Consider the following 19,246-nt stretch of genomic DNA (forward strand, 5'->3'; position numbering starts at 1 on the left):
GACATCAACAAAGTTAGAATGTTCTATTTAAAGGGAAATGCAAGCAGTAACAAAATAAGAGTATACAACATCCCCCCATTTCCAAAGCTGATATTGCAAGATGGATTGTCAAGTGTATCCAAACTTACTACACCAAAGTTGAACATGTAGTCACTGTAGCTACCAGGGAGCACAGTACATGCAAAAAGGGGGCAACCATGGCTTTCCTAGTTAACATCCCATTAGCAGATATCTGCAAGGCATTTCTCCACACCTTAACAAAGCACTATTGTGTGGACATATTATCCCATCAGCAGTCTATGGTTGGCCAGTTATGGTAAAATTATTACAAATGTCTATCATCTGCACTGTAGCCACCTCTTAAATGGTAAAAGCAATTCCAACGAATGCATTGCCTGTGGCTCTACTCTTGACGCATGCTTCAAACAGAAAATGTTACATTGTAAGAACCTGTCAGTAGCAAGTAGTTCTGTAAATTCACATGTATCCACCCTCTTCCCTAGAAGCTGGAAATTGTGACGTGTCCTTTTTACTTGATTTGCATCTTATAATGCACCTGACACATCACAGTAATCTTACTGCACACACTATCTTCCAATTTCACCCGCTGAGCGGAATAACAGTCTTCAATGGAGTCGGTGGCCATGCACATTGTGGTCTAAGAGGGGAGTCACAACACATCTCGAGACTCAAAACTTCTTTGAAGAAAAACAATTTGTAATGTCCAAGCCCAACATTAAATAGCAGGAGTATGCAGAGTATGTGAATGTGCCGCACAACATACCACAAACAAATGGTTTAGGGAACATTTTACTTCCTTCACGCTGAGACATTTTAAGGAATGGGCAAAGTGGGCTCTGGCCTAGGGCCCCAGTTTTCAGGGGGCCCCCTAATAGAGCCAGCTCTATTCTGCTGAGAGTCTTGACCTGATGACCTGGAGTAATTCTTAAACAGATTGTTTTAAATGCCGTTTTCCTTTAATTTATTCTTAATGTGGATGAGGTGTCAGTCTAATATAGACATTTTGCAGAGAAGTGCTGTGTATGTTTCATCAAACATCCATAAAAAGGTTTTTAGATCAAAACAGGACCGCACAAATGAGAAAAGGGAGGGTGTCGTCTAGATTATTTGCTAAATTAGTGAGGTGCTGCTCCGTTACAATATTGAAAACACACATCACTATCCCTGAATATTACATGTAAACACATTTACTATGTGGACCAGTGTGCCTGTGCACTGTAGGTGACTTGGCCAGGGAGGGCATGAAAGAGCTGAAACTGGATCATAAATTCAAAGGTGTATGAACAGCCCCCACCCCCCCAAATCCATTACATGAATCATGACATGTATATATTCGATTGTTTGGCATAGATGAAAAATTCTATCACAATGAAGCATTTAAAGTAAAAATTAAATGATTGCATACAGGAGAGCTCTAAAGTGAGAAAACAACCTTTCAGTAAGCAGTTTTAATGGTCGTCTTATATGGGTGGGCTCTGGAAGGGACACCCCTCTAGCATATCTTGCTGCAAAGATTTCAAAAGTATGAGGGCAACACAGAATTCAGCACAGGGAGGTGTACATGGTGAACTTTCTGTACTAAATTATCCTGATCCAGCTCACAGGGTCAATGTTTGCACTAAAATATTCTGAAGGAAATTTGGAGTCACACTTTTAAATAGGTTAATTTAACCTTTCCGCCTTCTGATGCTGTAACCTTCATTTGGGTATTTCAAAATGTCTGTTAGTGCGTAGAAGCCCAAAGACATTTGACCTCAAACATTGATTTGACCTCAAATTAAACAAATTGGCTGGGAATCCTGCGATCCCAGGAATCTGACGCAATGGATTTGAGCAAAAATGGTAGTGAGGCAGTTTCCGAAGAGGAAATATTATTGGCCCTTTGGGATACAAGAAAATACCGTTTCAAAGTGATCCCTTGCTCAGGGTGGCAGCATTGCTTCTGTACTACATTAAATGATGGTTTAAAGGATTCTATTCTTTGTTTCAGGGATGCTGGTACTGCAAGCACAGATGCAATTTTAAAGGATTTTGTTTGGTATAGCACACCTGGTTGAAGGTCATATATAGCCTGGGAGTGAATGTGTCTCTAAGCCTCTGTAGCACATGGTGTAGTGAGGAAAGCTGTTGATATTTGCCAGCATCACCCTGTTAAAGCTCTGATAAGCCACAACCTTTTATGAAGAAGTTTGTGTTGGTGAAGAAGTGGGGAGAGAGACATATCCTTTCCGCTTGGTTGGCATATCAATGTATGGACCACATGCTGCTTTCTGCTCTATGTTCTTGGTATCATATTTGCTGTGACCGATCTAGGAGTGGTCTCTGCTGGTATCTTTGTATGATGCATAGCATAACAGCAAAGTGTTTGCAGTTAGAAGAAATGCTGTTTTTTGCTATCGAAATGTTACTGTCTCTCATAGGCAGTGCCTGCCAATTCCTTCTAATATTGCATAATGCCTACAGGTATCAGCAGACCACAGGTGAGGAGATGGAACCAAAGAGTGGTGTTTGCTTCTCCACTGTGTTTTTCATGCAGAGAAAATCAGGATTGAGGTTTAGTTTGGTCTGACTGGTTCTCTGTTGTTTTCCAACACACAGCAGGTTTTTAAATGGCTGATAGCATTGCATCTGCTTTTTTCCTCTCTTATTATCCATGGTACTCTGTATTATTCTTGCAGTGAGCATCGAGCTGCAGGTTTTGATGTTTGATGGAGGTGTAAGAGAGGAGGTGGGCGAAGTTGCTTCTTGCTAATCAGCATGGCGCACTGTGCTGTTCCCTACAGTGAACAATAGCAGGTTTCATTATAGAGTGCTGTAGATAGCGTTTGCAATTTGCTGCTTTGCCTGGTCATCTGTATTATCCATGTGTGAAACAGGAGGCTGCTGGTTTTGGTGGTGTTCGTTGGTGGGGAGGGGTAGAGAGGGTTAAGGGAGTAGATCTTTGCTTTTTGCTGCTGTGTGCCAACCCCGCAAAGGGATAGAAGCTCACAAGTTTCAAGGGGTGGTGAGGGTGGAACTGCTCCATCTGCATTTCTGCAGAGAGCAGCATGGTGCAGGTTTTGTTGTGGGATGGTGTCTGCTTTCTGCTGCTCTGCCTGATGCTCTGCTCTCGGTCTTTCTTTTTGGCTTTTTGTTTTTCAGAGAGTGAAGTGTGAGACTGAGTTACTAACTTGCCTATAATGACTTGAGCACGTATCTCACCAACACTCCCCTTTGCAGGAGCACCCTATCTCTTCCTCTGAAAGCAGCTCATCGTTCCGCACCTCTGCCTCACATTCCACTTCCGCCCCCAACGACGGCACACCCTGGAGATCCAATGCAAGAAACTCTATCTTGGAGAAGAGAGGATTTCACCAGTCTTTTACCAAGACCCAGCCAGGCTACCCCAAGGCCGAGACTTTGTCTGCAAGAGACAAAATCCACCAAGTGACTGCTCCTAGCCACACTGAGAATCAGAGTGGCACCTGCGCCCAGGAATCCTCCTGCCATGTGGATCTGGATGATGACAGTCTTCCAGTAAGCGATGTGTGATGACCTGGCACAGACTGAAAGGAGTTTGTTTTGCGCTTGGTCATCTACAATGGACAAATGACCACTTTGTCTTTGAAGCTCATGTTGGGCTTCTAAGACACGATGAAGCTGAGCTTCTTGAAAACTGTCTTTTACTACACCCATGCGCCTTGTTGTTCAAGAGTTATGCCTCCCATGTTCGTTATTGTATGTTGCTTTTATTTTGTATTGAAAGTCCTGTGTTCCTTCATGTGCCAGTATGGTTTCTGGTTGAGTTTAAACAAATGCCAAATGTTGCCATTGTCGCACCAGTTGTAAGCCAGAAAGTGACTTTGTGTGCTGTGAACCATACCAGAACATGTCTGCATTCCTCTTTGTGCCATGAACCTCCGTGGAGGTGGGACAAAGCACAAGTGCCTGCCCTTCCATTTAACTTACATCACTGATACGAATATCAATTTTAACTTGATGCTTCACATATCCTGATGTGTATGCCCTGAAAGATAGATTAAATTGAGAGTAACCTTCACAGATGCAAGCGAAAATGTCTTCCATACAGAAACTGGAATCCCATTTATGGTAAATGGAGAATACGCTGGGAAAATAATAAATCTGAGGTCTCCATCTTTATAGCAAACTCCAAGGCATTTTACATAACTAACAAGTACAGTAATTGATGAACGTTTTCTTAGGTTACTAGCATGCCAAACATCTTTATTTTCTTGGAATAACTAATTTGTGCAGACGTGCAGGAAAAATCATCTTGGGGCCTTGGTATATATATATATATATATAATCAGATTTTCGCTCAATGAAATATACAGAGCCGCCACCCCTGTTGTTGATATGTCTAATAACGTAACTATCGGAAACTCTAACGTTGATTTTGTTTCAGGCACCTATTGAAGCACAGTGTTTGTGGAAAGTATTTTACAGACTCTGTGTAAGGCCTGTGAGTGCACCCACAGAAGTATAATAACCATTCTCTTTGTTCTAGTGTTTGCTTTTAGTGGTTTTCTTGTAATTAGAAATTTGTTATGTGAAAGTTAAGATAAATAGTGACACCACACAAAGACCCGTTTCTTAGGCCCGATAATGTGTTTGACTGTGTAACATTTACATGAACTACAAGCAGGAATCATCATGCTTGTCCTGATTTCGTGTTTAGACACTGAGAGCATGGGATAATATGCCAGGTATATAATTTCAAGTTATTTTTTTTGGTTTGAATTTGTGACTCTTTAGGATAAGTTAACAGACTTCCATGGCAAGAGGTTTCAGATTAGGATTATTGCATGTGTTCATCAGATGGAAGGGAAGATGTGCTAGGTGAAGAGCTCCCTCATCTGGAAGTTAGCCTTTGCAAATGCCTCTATTGATCGTACGTCAGAGTTGGTCAGCTCTTTGAGGTACGTAATACCTGTATGGTTAATAGGAGAAGTCACTTGATCTGATAAGTCTGCAGTATATTATTTGTTAATGCTTTTCTCTCCACATCTGAGGGTCGATCAGTGTTGGGATCATGGCTGCAGATACCCCTATCTTCTATAGATTGGCCGGTGTATGGTCACATGTGTTTTCTTATAAGCTTTGCCTGTACGATTGATTGCAGGCTGCTGAATCATACAGGCAGACACTAATGAGTACAATACTGATCTGGTTAGAAATTTTTGAATTTGAAAAGATGTATATTTCTACTTGCGTATGAAGTAGAACTAGTGCCAGGTTATTTGGCCTGAATCCATTTTGGTTCTGGCCTTGCACTCCAAGACGGCACCATTAATGGGATCTAAAAGTGTCCCTATTTGGTAAACTTCTGCCCAGTGCTTTGGGAACTGGTAGTCCTATTGCTTTTCCTCATATGCCAACATCTCCAAATGTCCTACTGCTGCCTAGAATATTGATTGGAGACAGTAGTGCCTCATGAAAGTTTGCATTTACTTCCATGTTGTTGCATTAGGAAAATCTCTCAGTGGGTTTCCTGCATTAAGGCAATTGTGGCCTCCATACCAAAAGTGAAGTGAAGATCTTTTTTTCTCTGCAATGGCCTAACAACCTTGGTGTTAATTAGAGTAGTTAGTCTTTGTTCTGCTAATGGTCGGCCATTAGTGTTGCTGTAATACAACAATATGATTGCCTGACGTCTTTAGTTTTACCTCTGTAGAATTTCAGAGAGGGGAGCGGGACCTTTCCTTTTTGGTGAAACTATGTGCTTAAATAACTTTTGACATGGTTCTTTTGATGGTAAGTGCCTGAAGGTCTCCAACTTGCTTTGCTGAGGTGATTAACTCGCAGAAGAGCTGTTTTCCATCAAAAGAATGGGCGCCCTGTATACAGAAGTCTCTTTAGGGCCCCTAACTCAGTGGGTAAATCCCAGAGTGGCTACCTATCAATGGGAAAGTTCAGAGCAAGTCTTTCCTAAAGTCAGTAATGACCACTTGAAAACGCTGATTGCTTTCCACTTAGTACTTTTTAACAAGGAATTCCTCTGGTACTTCAAAGAAAGCGCAGTTGTATGAAGGTTATAGAGGAGGTGGCACCCAATGCAATGTGAAGTACAAAATATGCGTTGTACTAACCCCCCCACCCCCCCCCCACCCCCACCCCCACCCTTCCCATGACTTCCCCACCCTCCATAGCCTTTACTAATGGACTGCACACCTGGATCAAGACTGAAGCTGAGAGCATGCACATTGCTGCTATGAAACACTCACGTTTTAGCTAGAGTAACTCCAAACAATTGTTGGCAATATGGGTTCCCAAACACCTTATGTTCCATCCTCATACTTCTTTGGCAAAAATGTATTGATTAAAGTTGAGATTGGCATGTGCATAGATTAACATAATCCTTTATCACAATTCTGCACTTCCTTTGGTATTCTAATTGCTCGTGCAAACCATGCTAATGTTGGCCTTTGAATACTAAATCTGTTTACAAATGGTCTGCGAGGGACATGCAGCGGTTTTGCACCTGTACGATTTTGTGGTTGTACATACAAATAAGGGTGGTTTATTTTTGGGGCTGCAGATGTGTCTTCAGGAAGAAATTTTACCTTGTGATTTGTGGACTTAATAAACATATTTTATACATTGTCTTAGATTGTGTTACAATACATTATTTTTTCATAGAAAGCCTGTTTTAGCAGCTGCTAGAGTGTTTATATGCAATTGTCTCTTTTATAATACAACTAGTCCATTGGCTCCTCTTCCTTCACATGCAGATGTTTATACTTTTATATGCTGGCCTTTATACGGTGTCCCCTCCTGTCGCCATCCTGTCTGCCTGCCTTGTCGTCACTCAGCTCCTGATATCTTCATTCATGGTAGGCTGTGTGTTTTCTTTCTCAGGAGATGTTTGCCACACAATCCTTGAACCGTGCTCAACAAATAATTCTCTTGTACTATACAGTGGCACTGTACTCATGAGGGCTTCTGCCCCTATGCCAAGGCAATGATATACCAGGCTGTTGCTGTCCGTTAATTGTAATTATGTGTTTGTGGCATATGTAGCTGTAGATACACCTGCTGTGCATAGAGAACGACCCTTACAACGCAGTCGTTACATCGCAGTATGTTAACATCGCGAGCATTACAATGTAAGTCGTTACAACGACTTGCGCTGGATGGCATTCTAAGCTAAGGAATAGTATGATTTACTGTTCCAACACCTTCCCTACTGTTACGTAGGCTGGAGTTTGAATAGTAAATCATACTAAGTCCAGCGCCCTCCAGCGCAAGTCGTTGTAACGACTTGCATTGTAATGAACGCGATGTAAAATATTGTGTTGTGAATGTATGCGTTGTAAAGCCATACATTCCTGTGCATACTCCTGCTATCTAGTGTTGGGCTTGAATGTGTGCAACTTGTTTTTGTTTGGAGAAGTCTTTTTCGAATCATGAGGTATAGTGACCCCACCTATCTCTGGCATTGCACATTGACATCAGCTCCTTTGTTAGATTGTTTTTTCTCCGCAGTCTAGTACAGACGTGTCTTAAGTGTGCTCTGTTATGATCCTACTGGGTGTTTTAGCCAGGCCCTCGGATCCGTTCCTCATTGGTTGACTCTACAATCTTCCTTACTCATCGTTCCACGTCATGGTTTTCCTCCTATCTGTCCTACAATTGTCAGCATCTACCAGTCTGGCCCTGCCCCTCTGGCTTTACAGCACTTTGACATCTAAGAATGCCCACATAATGGAAAGAACTCTATTCAGGTTCTACCCAACTTGCCACACGTAATACCCGAGAACAGACTTATACAAGGTTTGTAACCGCTGCCTGTCCCCTGATCATCGAGATGACCCCTACGCCGCATGCCTCATGTTCCGTAATAAGAACACGCTTTGGAATCAACAGGCACGGCACATCGCTTCAGCATCCAACCCGACGTCCTTGTCACAACCCCTGTGGAAGACCTCCTCGAAGCCTCGTGTGTCAACATAGACTACCTTGGCATCAGATCCGAAGACACCCTTTAAGGCCCAGTCGGAGCCAAGACACGTAGTGCCGAAAATTTAGGAGCCCAGACAACCAGAGCCAAAGCATTTGAAGCCGAGATTGAGCGAGTCAAGACCCACTTCAGTGCCATCAGGACGTCTACCATCCTAAGCATATTCCGGGCCACTGTCTACAGCTGCATCGTCTGTGGCATCTTAGGATCTTGACCAACTGATCCTCCAGCAGCTTTAAGAACACCTCAACGCCAGGCAGAAACCGGTTCACATTCAGCCTGGCATTGGTCAAATCCTGGCCAAGCCTCCGCACCAGCCGAACGACTCCAAACCTCATAAGAATAAATTGACTTTTGAGGAGACCACCAGTCTCAACACTGACAGTGGTGCCTCTCCACTGCTTCCTGGTCCTTCCAGTCTTCCTCCTACTCCCCCAACCTATTCCTACAGCTCCACTGCTACCTGTGGGCTCTCAGTCACACTGACCACAGGGTTCTGCACATTCAGGGGGAGAGGACAGTCCGGGCTCTCCAATGATCCACCCTATAATCTTTGGGGTCCTGACTCCTGGGATGGTTATAAAGGAGAGCCCGCAGCTGACTCTAACTCTGACCTTTATCCCACAAAGCCCTTGCCCCCAGATTATACCACCTTGCACCGTGAGGTCCTACACAGAACTGCCACATTTCACATGGTGAAATTCAATGTCTGGCACAACGAATAATACTTCCTCGTGGAGACCCTCTCCTCTACACAGTGGACCCTCTAGTACCTTCCCATGCTAATGGGTATGCTAAACCTGCAGGGGCATCTTTAAGGAGCCTATGAAGACGAGGGTAGTCACGGTTCTCGTGGACAAAAAGTTCAAGGCTTCTCCCTCCAATTACCTCTGACTCTCTAGGAGTGTCCACACTGCTAGGAAGTGTGTTAATTCACAGGGTATGCCCCCCAAGACCCAGAGAGTAAAAACGTGTTGTGGCACAATCTGACTCTTATTGGGGCATCTTCGAATCCATAGGGCTTCTCTCCCAGTACGACTGAGCTCACTGGGACCAAATGAATGACTTCATCAAGATAATGTCCAGCACCAACATCCTCTGTGGCCGTCCCATAGTTAGCTGTCATCAATGTATCTTTATTTCTCGTGATGCGAATGCCCAGGTATTTTAACTCGTCAGATTCTCAGAGTAGAGGGTAGTCCAGTTGGTATGGTTGGGTAGTGTATGTAAGGGGGAATATAGAAGACTTGGACCAGTTAATTTGCGCACCAGAGATTCCGCCAAATTTTGTGATTTCACGTAGCACGGGGTTTAGGTTTTCCTGAGGTTTTTTCACGTATAACGTCATGTTGTCCGCGTATAAGGAAATTAGCAGTTGCCTGGCTGGGTAGATCAACGCCCTATGATTACGGTGTTGCCTAAGTTTTGCAGCTAAAGGCTCAATGGCCAGGGCAAAAAGGATTGGGGATGATGGGCAACCCTTCCTTGTGCCTCTGAAAGTATTAAAGGGGGAAGATCTGGTCCCATTCAACAGTACCATCGCTGTTGTCCGTCTATACAGCAGTCTTATCCAGTCCAGGGAAAGTGAGAGGCATTCCCATGTATTCCAATGTACCCAGCAAGTAGTCCCGCTCTAGTGAGTTGAACGCTTTGGTAGCGTCAAGGAACAACGCCACCGCCTCGCAGGCAGAGTTGATATCTTGGAGTACAGCGGCTAGGGTCCTAAGGTTGTGCGATGTAGAGCGATTTGGTATGAAACCTGCTTGGTCGGGCAGCACCAGCCGCTCCATCAATAGGTTAAGTCGTGTCACTAGGACCTTTGCTAATAGTTTAGTGTCGCAGTTCAGTAAGGACAGGAGCCGGTATGAATCACACAGCACTGGGAATTTCCCTGGTTTAAGCAATGAGGTTATAAGGGCCTCTCTCATAGTCTCGGGCAAACATCCTTCCTCTAAGGCCGCATAAAACACTTTTTGTAGGATAGGACCCAACAAGTGGACATAGGTTTTGTAAAATTCAATAGGCAGATCATCTGACCCCGGGGCCCGACCTCATTTCATATGCATTATGTTCTCTGTAATTTCGTCGAGTTCCAGGTCTAAGTTAAGGAACTTACGCTGCGTGTCGCCCAGCCAGGCAAGTGTGGTATCACTAAAGTAGGCAGGTAATTCAAGTGGAGTGCCTCTTTGGGAGGAATAAAGCGTGCTATAGTGGTCTCTGAAAGTGTCAAGTAGGTCTGGGAGGTTCCTATGTGTATTGCCGTGTGCATTTTGGATTTCCGTGACATATTTGGGCGATCCCCCTCACCATAGATTTGTTCCAAATTGGCATTCCCTATATGCAAGTAATTCATATTCCGTTACCTTGTCTCGCAGTTGGGCTTTTATAGCATTTTTGTCAAGGCTGCAAGCAAGGGCATTTTCCAGAGCTTGGAGCTCTCTCTCCAATACGTGTAGATCATTACGCAGCGATTTAAGGACCCCTCCACCCTTGGCTATGCACCATCCCTTTGCCGTAACTTTGAATACCTCCCAAACCGTCGTGACACTGGAAACAGAATTTAGGTTGCGCGTAAAGAAATCCTGGAAATCCTGCTCCACTTCTGCCTTAAATGCTGAGTCGCTGAGATGGGATGGGTTGAGGCACCAGTTTAGATACGGGGAGCTATCTAAAGGGGGTTGTAGCTCCACGACCACCGGGGAGTGATCTGATTATGTGCGGGTGAGATGTTGTGCACGGCCCTTCCAGTGTGTCATGCCAGGTGACAAATCTAGCCCAGGTTGAATGGACCGCTGAGAAGTGTGTGCCTTCTCTGAGTGCAGGATGTTTGTACCTCGAGGAATCAAGCAAATAGTTGCTATCTATGATATCGCTTAGTGTTCTTTGTGAAAGAGTGTAAGAGTGTAGTGGGCCGGGGAAGCACAGGGTCTGTCCATCTGGGGCCGTAGTGCTGTGTTAAAGTCCCCCCCCCCCCCACCCTCCCCCACCCAAACAATGTAGGTGATACCTAATGCTTGTATTTTGCCCCACAGAAGGAGAAGAGTATGGGGATCATCTGTATTAGGGCCATAATAATTGACGAACATCACAGCGTGCAAATGTAACCTACCCCAAAGCAGGCAGAACTCCCCACCAACATCAGATTCAGATCAAGTGGGAGCAAATGCCACCCCTTGCTTTATTAGTATGGTCACTCCCCTAGATTAACTGGAGTAAAATGCAAAGCAGCAATGGGAGGCCCATTTCGAGGCAAAGAGCGGGCTGGTCCCGGGGGCCAAGTGAGATTCCTGCAGAAAAGCAATCTTAATTTCATGGCTAAGTACCCGAGCACCCGTCTGCGTTTTCTAGGGTCATTGAGGCCATGCACATTCCAAGACGCCACTTTTATATTGCGAGTATTGCATGCCTTATCTAGCAACTCCATTATAAAAGAGACTAGTACTGTAATATACACTGTTAGTCATCATTGCCTGAACTTTGTGCTGTATATCAACCTTAACACCTCCCTCCCCCACCCACACCAACTTCTCCAACTTGCCGGGTATGCTAGTCCCACCCTCCCCACGTATTAGCTCTCTACCCATTGTTAGTCAATGCCAACAGTAATTGGGGTTTCACCCGTTATAAGAGATACTAGGGGCCCGCGCCATGCCACCTCTTCTCCCCTGTTGCACCCACCCGCTACAACGCCGGTCCGGCGAGCAGCTTCTGTGGGATGGGAAAGAGTGACCGGGCAGACCTCAGTACGTTCAAAAAGTCAGTAGAAATACATCACCAGTTTGGAGTTGTCGATCCGCTGTGTAAATGTCATGGCCGTCCCAACTTGTATCTGCAGGTCTCAGGTAGATCATTCCGGCTGAGACATCGGTGACGGCCACCTGGAGCGATCACATGCCGCCGCTTCCCTGGATGTCGCTCTGCGATTCTTTTTGAGGTAGTCCTCTCCCTTTTGGGGGTTGGTAAAGTAATGTTGACGTCTGTGGTGTGATCTTTAGCTTCGCGGGATACATCATGGCATACGGAATCTCCTGTTGGAATTTTTTCTTCACTGTGACAAATTTATGTCTAGCTTCTTGCACCGATTGGGTGAAGTCTGGAAAAAAAGCCAACACAGTATTTTTGTAACATAATTGACATTTTTCACGTGCCAGCCTGAGGACCGTGTCCCTGTCATGGTAGTTCAAGAAACGCATGATAATAGGATGAGGTGTCGCCCCTGGGGGCGGGCTTGCAGCCAACGACCTATGCGCTCTCTCTATAGTCCTGTGCACCGAGAAGGAGTCTCTCCCAAAGAGATCTATGACCAATTTTTCCATGAAGTCCTCCATGCGGCCCGTATTTGTTGATTCGGACAGGCCCAAAACGCGGATGTTATTCCGCCTCTAATGGGCCTCCAAATCCTCGTTCTTATAGGCAATTATTTTTAGGAAATTGAAGCACCTTTTCTCTATTCGCTACAGCTCCATCCTCCAGACTTGACACCCTAGTCTCTGCTTCCGTAATCATTTAGTCATGTTGCTCGAGTTTGTTCACTACCATATCCATTCGTGCGTTTATTGCATCCATTTTGGCATCGATGGATGATAAGCTCTGCTTCATGCTCAGAAGTAGGGATTTCCAGTCTTCCTCTGGTCGGTCTACGTTGTCTTGGCTGGCTTGATCCGTGGTATCAGTACTCGTTGCCCTGCGAGAATCAAACAAGAGTTTTGCTTGTTTAGCGTCATTACGCCCCATGATCGCTACTTGCTGTAGTGGCGTGGCCAGGGGTCAGCCTTTCAACAGTTGGAGCTTGCTGCCAACAATTCTTAGGCCTCCTAAGCCGGTGTCAATGTTGTGGGGTGCTCAAAATGGCGGGTCAACGCTCAGAAATGAGTGCATCAAGGCAAATCAACCTGACGCTGTGGGGGCACCCTAGATGACTGTTGCCTTCAGCGGGGTTCCAGGGGCCACATCCAACCCAGCAATTCTGATGTAAGTCAGGCACCCGGGCATATGGGATAGATGAGGGTGAGCTTCCCCGTCCTTAACTTTAGCCCACACGGCACGTGTATTACCCCCCTGCAGCCTATGCCACAATGCCACAATACTTAGTCTGTGGTTTGCAGCAGTCAGAGCTCACTTCATCACTGGTAAGGTTTTGCCACTTGTTGCGCCTGGGGTCAGGGTATGTGCCTCCTCGCCAGGCCCCCGTCCGCTCCGTACACCTCCGCTGCTAAGATGGCGGCCGAGCCTACATGCAGCGCCAGAGCAGGCCCCTCCAGTGCGACAGCAGGCTACCCCGGCGTAGCACATGGATGCAGAGGTAGGCGCCTCTCCTAGTGCAAGCCACCAGCACGCCCGTCGGTTAATGCAGCTTGTAGATTTCTCGGACGCGGCCTCCCGTTCGCCGCCTGCAGCGGTTACACACAGCGCGGGGTGTATAAGTCGCGGGCAGCACTCGTCAATCTGAGAGCTCGCCTCACTTCAGGGCCAGCGCCACCGTCGCCATAGAAGGGGCCCATGCCGCCGCTCCATGGGTGGTCGTGGGTGCACTGAAGCTCCGCAGCGCACCACTTGTCTTTCCTCTTGTGGGGTCGCGCAGTGGCTGTCTGTCACCAAAGGCCGGTCCGCCTCGGTCTTTCCCACGACCGCGCTTCGCCCATGCGTCGTTCGTCAACCCCGCTCAAACCTTCCGCTGGCAGTAGCATAGGTACAGTGGCATTTCACAGCAAGCAGGGCATACCATTGGAACCAACGGAGTTAGTGCTCTCTGTTACTGACAATGCGGACCTTCACATTCAAAACAGGATGACATTGCAGGATGTTGTCTGCCCGGTCTGGCTTGAGCCTCACTGGTGTGCGGCCTTCGTGGTCGCGTGCGACCTAGTGCCCTCCCTACTCCCTATACTTTCTTATCCCAAATAGAGATAGGACACTCTGGCCCATCATCTATTTCAGGCCCTACACCAAATACATCCTGTCAGACCACTTCCACATGATCATGCTCCAGGATGTCATCTCATTGCTGCAGCAAGGTAACTTCATGACTCCTCGACCTGAAGACACCTTTTTCCACATCTCAATCCATTCTGCTTACCGCTGCTGAATCAGATTCATGGTCAGTGGGCAGCACATTCAATTCAAAGTTCTGCACTTTGAAGTAACTACAGCACCCAAAGTCTCTATACCAAATGCCCTGCATGGTTAGTCGCTCATCTCAGAAGGAGGGGCACCCACTTAATTCCATACCACAACGACTAGCTGGTAAAGAGTGCAAGCAGGGACCAGTGTCTCCTCTGCACTCAGATCACCTTAGAGCTTCTCCATGACCATAGCTTTAGTATCAGAGTGGGAAAATCCCACCTCCAACCACTTCAGATACACCCCTTTTTGGGGACAATCTTAAATTAAGTCACCAGGAAAGCTTTTCCTAGCCCTGCGATGGTCCAAGCCTTCCAGTATCTGCTGCCTCTTTTGCAGCCAAATCGTCAGTTAACGGTCAGCGAAGTGGTGTGTCTCCTCAGTTTGATGACCTCTTTCATCGCTCCACGCTCACGATTGCACATGTTCACTCAAGGAGTGCCGAAGTGCCCATTGGTCACAAGCAGGGGGTTTCTGGGAGGATCTAGTGTTGATTTGGACTAGCACCCATTGCTTTCTGCAGGCCCTTTTAAGACCCATCCCATGAGTGACCATTATAATCATAATAGCATTTATAGAGCGCAAAGGTTACCTCGAGCAGAATTATCCCGGTGCTATCCACGGACGCCTCCCTCATGGGTTGGGCACATCTACTGGATATGACTGTCCAGGGACTTTGGGCACCCCTTCAGCTCTCCTTCCATATCAGTCACCTGGAGGTGCTGGTAGTCCAGTTCTCCCTCAAAGTTTTTTACTGCCACATACGTCACAAAACAGTCCCGATCAGAATAGACCACATGACTGCCTTGTATGAGTATCTGGCATTGGGCGATGCAGCACAGGGTTCACCTTCTAGGGGAGTACCTTCCGGGAGTGACAGCGAGTTTACAGATCTGCTCAGCAGGATGCAGCAACAAGTCCACGAGCTGGAACTCTTCCCCCTCCACCCCCAAGTGCTACTCCTGTACCTCCAGCGTTGGGGTTTTACCGGACATAGATCTCTATGCAATCACAGGAAATACCAAATGCCCAAGCTTTGCCTCCAGTTTACCACTCCCGCAGTCCATAGGCAAAGCACTGTGGATGAACTGGTCAGGGATATTTACCTACGCTTTTTTGCCTCTGACACTTCTCCCATACATGGTATGTAGGTTACGACAGACCTCTCTCAACCTCATACTGGTAGCTCTCTCATGGGCCAGGCAGCCGTGGTTCACAACCCTTTTCAAGCTGTCAATAGTCCCACACGAGAGGGTTCCTAATAGGCTGGACCTTCTCACTCAGCATCTGGGTACAGTCAGGCATCCTAACCCAAGGAAGCTTAACCACACAATCACTCTCCAGAAGTCTTAGAGTTTAGGTATCTCAATTAGTCTGCTGATTGCATGTCAATACTTAAGGAGGTTTGGCATCCAAGCCTGCTATCCGGAAAAGTTGAAGAGTTATTTGTACTGCTGCCTGCCCAAGCACATTGATGCCTTTAAACCCGCAGGACAGGACTATAGTTTCTATCTTTTACATTTACAATGTTTAGGCCTGCATTAGAACTCCATTCACTTACATTTGGCTGCGGTGCCCTCATCCTTGAAAAATAGAGAACAGTCTTGCCTGTACAGAATCCCTGTCAATAAAGCCTTTAGGAAGAGACTGCAAACAGGGTATCCCTCATAGAGTGCCACCAGCCCCTTCCTGGAACTTCATTGTAAGCCTCACTAGACTCATAAGACCACCATTCAAGCCCCTTCACTCGTGCCTTCTCCAGTTCCTATTGTCGAAGATAGCATTTCTAGTCTATATTACATCCCTTAGACAGTCAGTGAGATTCAAACCCTCACCCTGGAAATCCCTTTTCAAGGTTCATGCAGATAGTGTGGTCCTCATGACTAATAAGAACTAATCTGATGTTTTTGCTTTAGTGGTCTCCTCTTTCCCCTTTAACCAAGCCATTGAACTGCTGGTGCTCTTTACGCACACAGACTCAGTAGCGGAGAGAGCTCTGCACATGCTAGATGTTGAGAGCCCTCATGTACTACATTGGTAGGATGAAAGTGTCCTGCAACCCTCCAACGGTTTTTCGCCCACAGTAAACCATACAAAGGTAGGGCTATTTCTAAAGTAGGATTTGGCACGCTGGCTAGTCAGGTGTATTCGGGCCTGCTATGTTAAAGCCAAACGTAAACTTTGTTCCACTCAGGCCCCATTCTGTACAAAAAGAAGGCTGTTTCTATGGCTTTTCTGGGAAACATTCCATTAGCTGATATCTGTAAGGCAGCTACTTGGTCCACACCACATATGTTCACTAAGCACCACTCTGTGGATATCCTAGATTGTCAGCAGGCCCAGGTGGGTCAGGCTGTACCACGTACACTTTTTAACCCTCTGCAACATCCTCTTTCCAGTCTATACAAAGCATGTGTATATACAGCCACAAATGGAAAAGGTTACTTATCCTGCAGGATGTAGTACTTTAGATCCACTTGCGCTTACTCTCCTCCCCGGAAGCCTTCAGCTGTTGAAGATATATATAATTTCTTTTTTTTTTAGTATTTAGACGTATATATATCCTCTACATTCTTTACTCTTCATACACACATTTTCTTAGTCATCACATGTAATTTTCTGTCCCATCTCCATCCTCACCTGCTGTGCGGGACAATGATCTAACAATTAAGACAATGATCACCTGCAATACCAGTCATAGAAGGAGTCACTATACCTCATGGCTCGAAAGACTTCTTTGAAGAAAAATAAGTTGTACTGATATGGGCCCAACACTAGACGGTAAGAGTATGCAAAGCGTGTGAAACTACAGCACTACATGCCACGAACAGACGCTTATAAGGTAAGTAACATTTCCCTTATCTTTCATTCTTTCTCACCAGTCTCCTCCTCGCTGTCCTTCATCCCTCAAATGAACTACAAATTGCTGGCATCTATAGATTATTGTATCCTTAACAAGGCCAGCATTGAAAATACATATCCTTTACTCTTGATCCTGGTGTTCTTGGATAAAGTACACCATTGCAATGTGTTTACCAAGTTGGACTTGCGAGGAGCTTACTACTTGATCAGAGTCCAAAGGGGCAGCGCATGGAAGACCGTATTTTGGACTAAATTCAGTTGAATTGAGTAATCTGTCATGCCCTTCACTCTGAAAATTTTCCAGGAGCATTCCAGTTTTTTTTTTATTAATGAGGCCTTTTAGGAATTCCATGACATAATACTTATAGTCCATTTAGACAACTTATTTATTTAATCTCAGAATGAAGCAGACCTTGTGAACTATGTAGGGGCATTTTTATATAATCTCCCATGAACACCATCGTTATGCCAAATTAGAGAACTCCTCCTTCCATACATCTCGTGTAGAATTCCTCCACTACATCCTGTCTCTAACTGGGATCACTAAGCACAAGAAAAAAGTACAAGTAGCCCTTGATTAGGCATTCCCAATACCTGTAAAAGAAGCGCAAAGTTCATTGGGCTTTGCTAACTTTTACAGTTGTTATTACCAATATCTCAGATATAGCTACACCCATCACCAACTTACTGAAGAACATAGCCTTCCGATGGTCAGAAGAAGCTTTAAAGCACTTTGAGGTGCTGAAAGAAAAATTAATTTCAGCCCTAGTTCTCCAGTATTAAGGTGTCTTTCATAGATTCACATGCTGGAATCATTCCCCGTCGAGTGGGAGTCCCACGGTATATAAAAAAGCAATAATATGCAATAATGTCCTTATAAAAACTTGGTAATACCCAACCAGGAAGTAAAGTAGCCCAAGCTACAAGAGTAAAAACTTCCACACTTATGACTATCCTTGTCATTTTGTATAGTCCAAACTGCAGCCAATCAGGCGACAGCACCCACCAGAATGTTCTCCCCAGAGGATCAGGCTCTCAGATTTTCTACCGCACGTCATGTAAAGGGAGTCTCCCTGAGCTCTGCTCCGTTTTTTCTTCAAAATTTTTACATTTCTTCAAAGAAGTCTTTATTTTCAAACCTGCTTCGCCTGTGGAAAGCTTCACCTTTTTCTAAGGACCCTCACGATAGTACTGTCTTTTTCCAGAACTTGAGGTGAGAAGTCGCAGGTTCTGTGGAGCTTTTTTCTCAAAGGACCTTTGAGAACGGAGAGGCACGTCTCCTTCTGTGGCTACAGAGGTTGTAGACTTTAGACACCCCTGTCTCTGACATGGAGAGTATTTGTTCTGGACAAGCTAAGTCCTCTCTATGCGTGGGTGTAGGACTGAGATTCCTTCTCCTTGGCCTCAAAGGATGAAGTAGGATCCTCTGGATATTGTTCCCCCCAAAGAGTCTGCTGGCCTCCACACCTACGGGGGCTGGTCTCTGGCGTTTCAGACTCTTACTGCCGCCTTTACCCTATAAAAAGGTGCCAGTCCGTCGACGCGCTCGTCGACACGCCCGTCGATGATGAAAGACTCAGTCTTCGTCGACGACAACGTTGAGTGTGTCGACGAAGCTGAAGACTAATGGCCATCTTCACCTTTTAAGTTGCCGTCGACGGTGGCCTCGTCGTAGACGGTGGCTCCGTCGACGACAGTGAGGACAGTGCCTTCTTGTCGTCTGCTGGCTCGACGACGGTAAGCTTCGTCGATGGTAGGTTCGTTGACGACAGTATAGCCTCGTTGACGGTTAGGCTCGTCGGCGGTAAGGCTTGTCGACGGTTAGGCTGTCGACGGTTAGCCTCGTCGACGGTTAGCCTCGTCGACGGTTAGCCTCGTCGACGGTAAGCTTCGTTGACAGTGGGCTCGTCGACGGTAGCTCTTCCCCTCGTCACGAGGAAAGAAGCAGACAGTTTTTCTCTTTGATTTTACAATTAACTACGGACACAAGTTTTTTCAGTTCCTATGATACCTTTTCTTTGACAAGAGGTCTTTGACCCTTCCTGAGCACAAGATCTGCGCTGGTGGTTCTTTCACGCCTCGAACACGCACTTAAAACGCCAGACAATTCACCTGCTTGTCTTCTCCCAACAACAACATGACTCAATTTTTACTCAGGTGGCCCAACGACGTCCTCTCAATCCCGTTTCTCCTTTGACAATTTCTCCCGACCGGAGAGGTCGATGCCTCGTTTTATTGGAGGAAAAAGTTCTCCACAACGGCTGCAACCACAGTTTCAGCAGG

The 19,246-nt window shown here is 45.9% G+C and overlaps 1 protein-coding gene across 7 annotated transcripts in view; it reads left to right on the forward strand.

The window, feature by feature from the left end:
* Positions 1 to 19,246, forward strand: part of PLEKHA1 (pleckstrin homology domain containing A1) — a 712,942-nt gene that overhangs the window by 561,084 nt on the left and 132,612 nt on the right. For 2 of the 7 annotated variants that reach the window (XM_086922963.1, XM_086922964.1), the window contains exon 12: positions 3,241 to 4,060. The exons of 1 other annotated variant lie outside the window; for it this stretch is intronic. In XM_086922963.1, coding sequence (XP_086779089.1) covers positions 3,241 to 3,552 — 312 coding nt within the window. In that variant the 3' untranslated portion in view covers positions 3,553 to 4,060. Of the gene's footprint in view, positions 1 to 3,162; positions 4,061 to 19,246 lie in introns of those variants that run through there. 4 more of the 7 variants (XM_086922965.1, XM_086922966.1, XM_086922968.1 and 1 more) reach the window with 4 other exon arrangements.

This window comes from Lissotriton vulgaris, chromosome 5 (genome assembly GCF_964263255.1).
Source record: "Lissotriton vulgaris chromosome 5, aLisVul1.2, whole genome shotgun sequence".
Classification (NCBI taxonomy): domain Eukaryota; kingdom Metazoa; phylum Chordata; class Amphibia; order Caudata; family Salamandridae; genus Lissotriton; species Lissotriton vulgaris.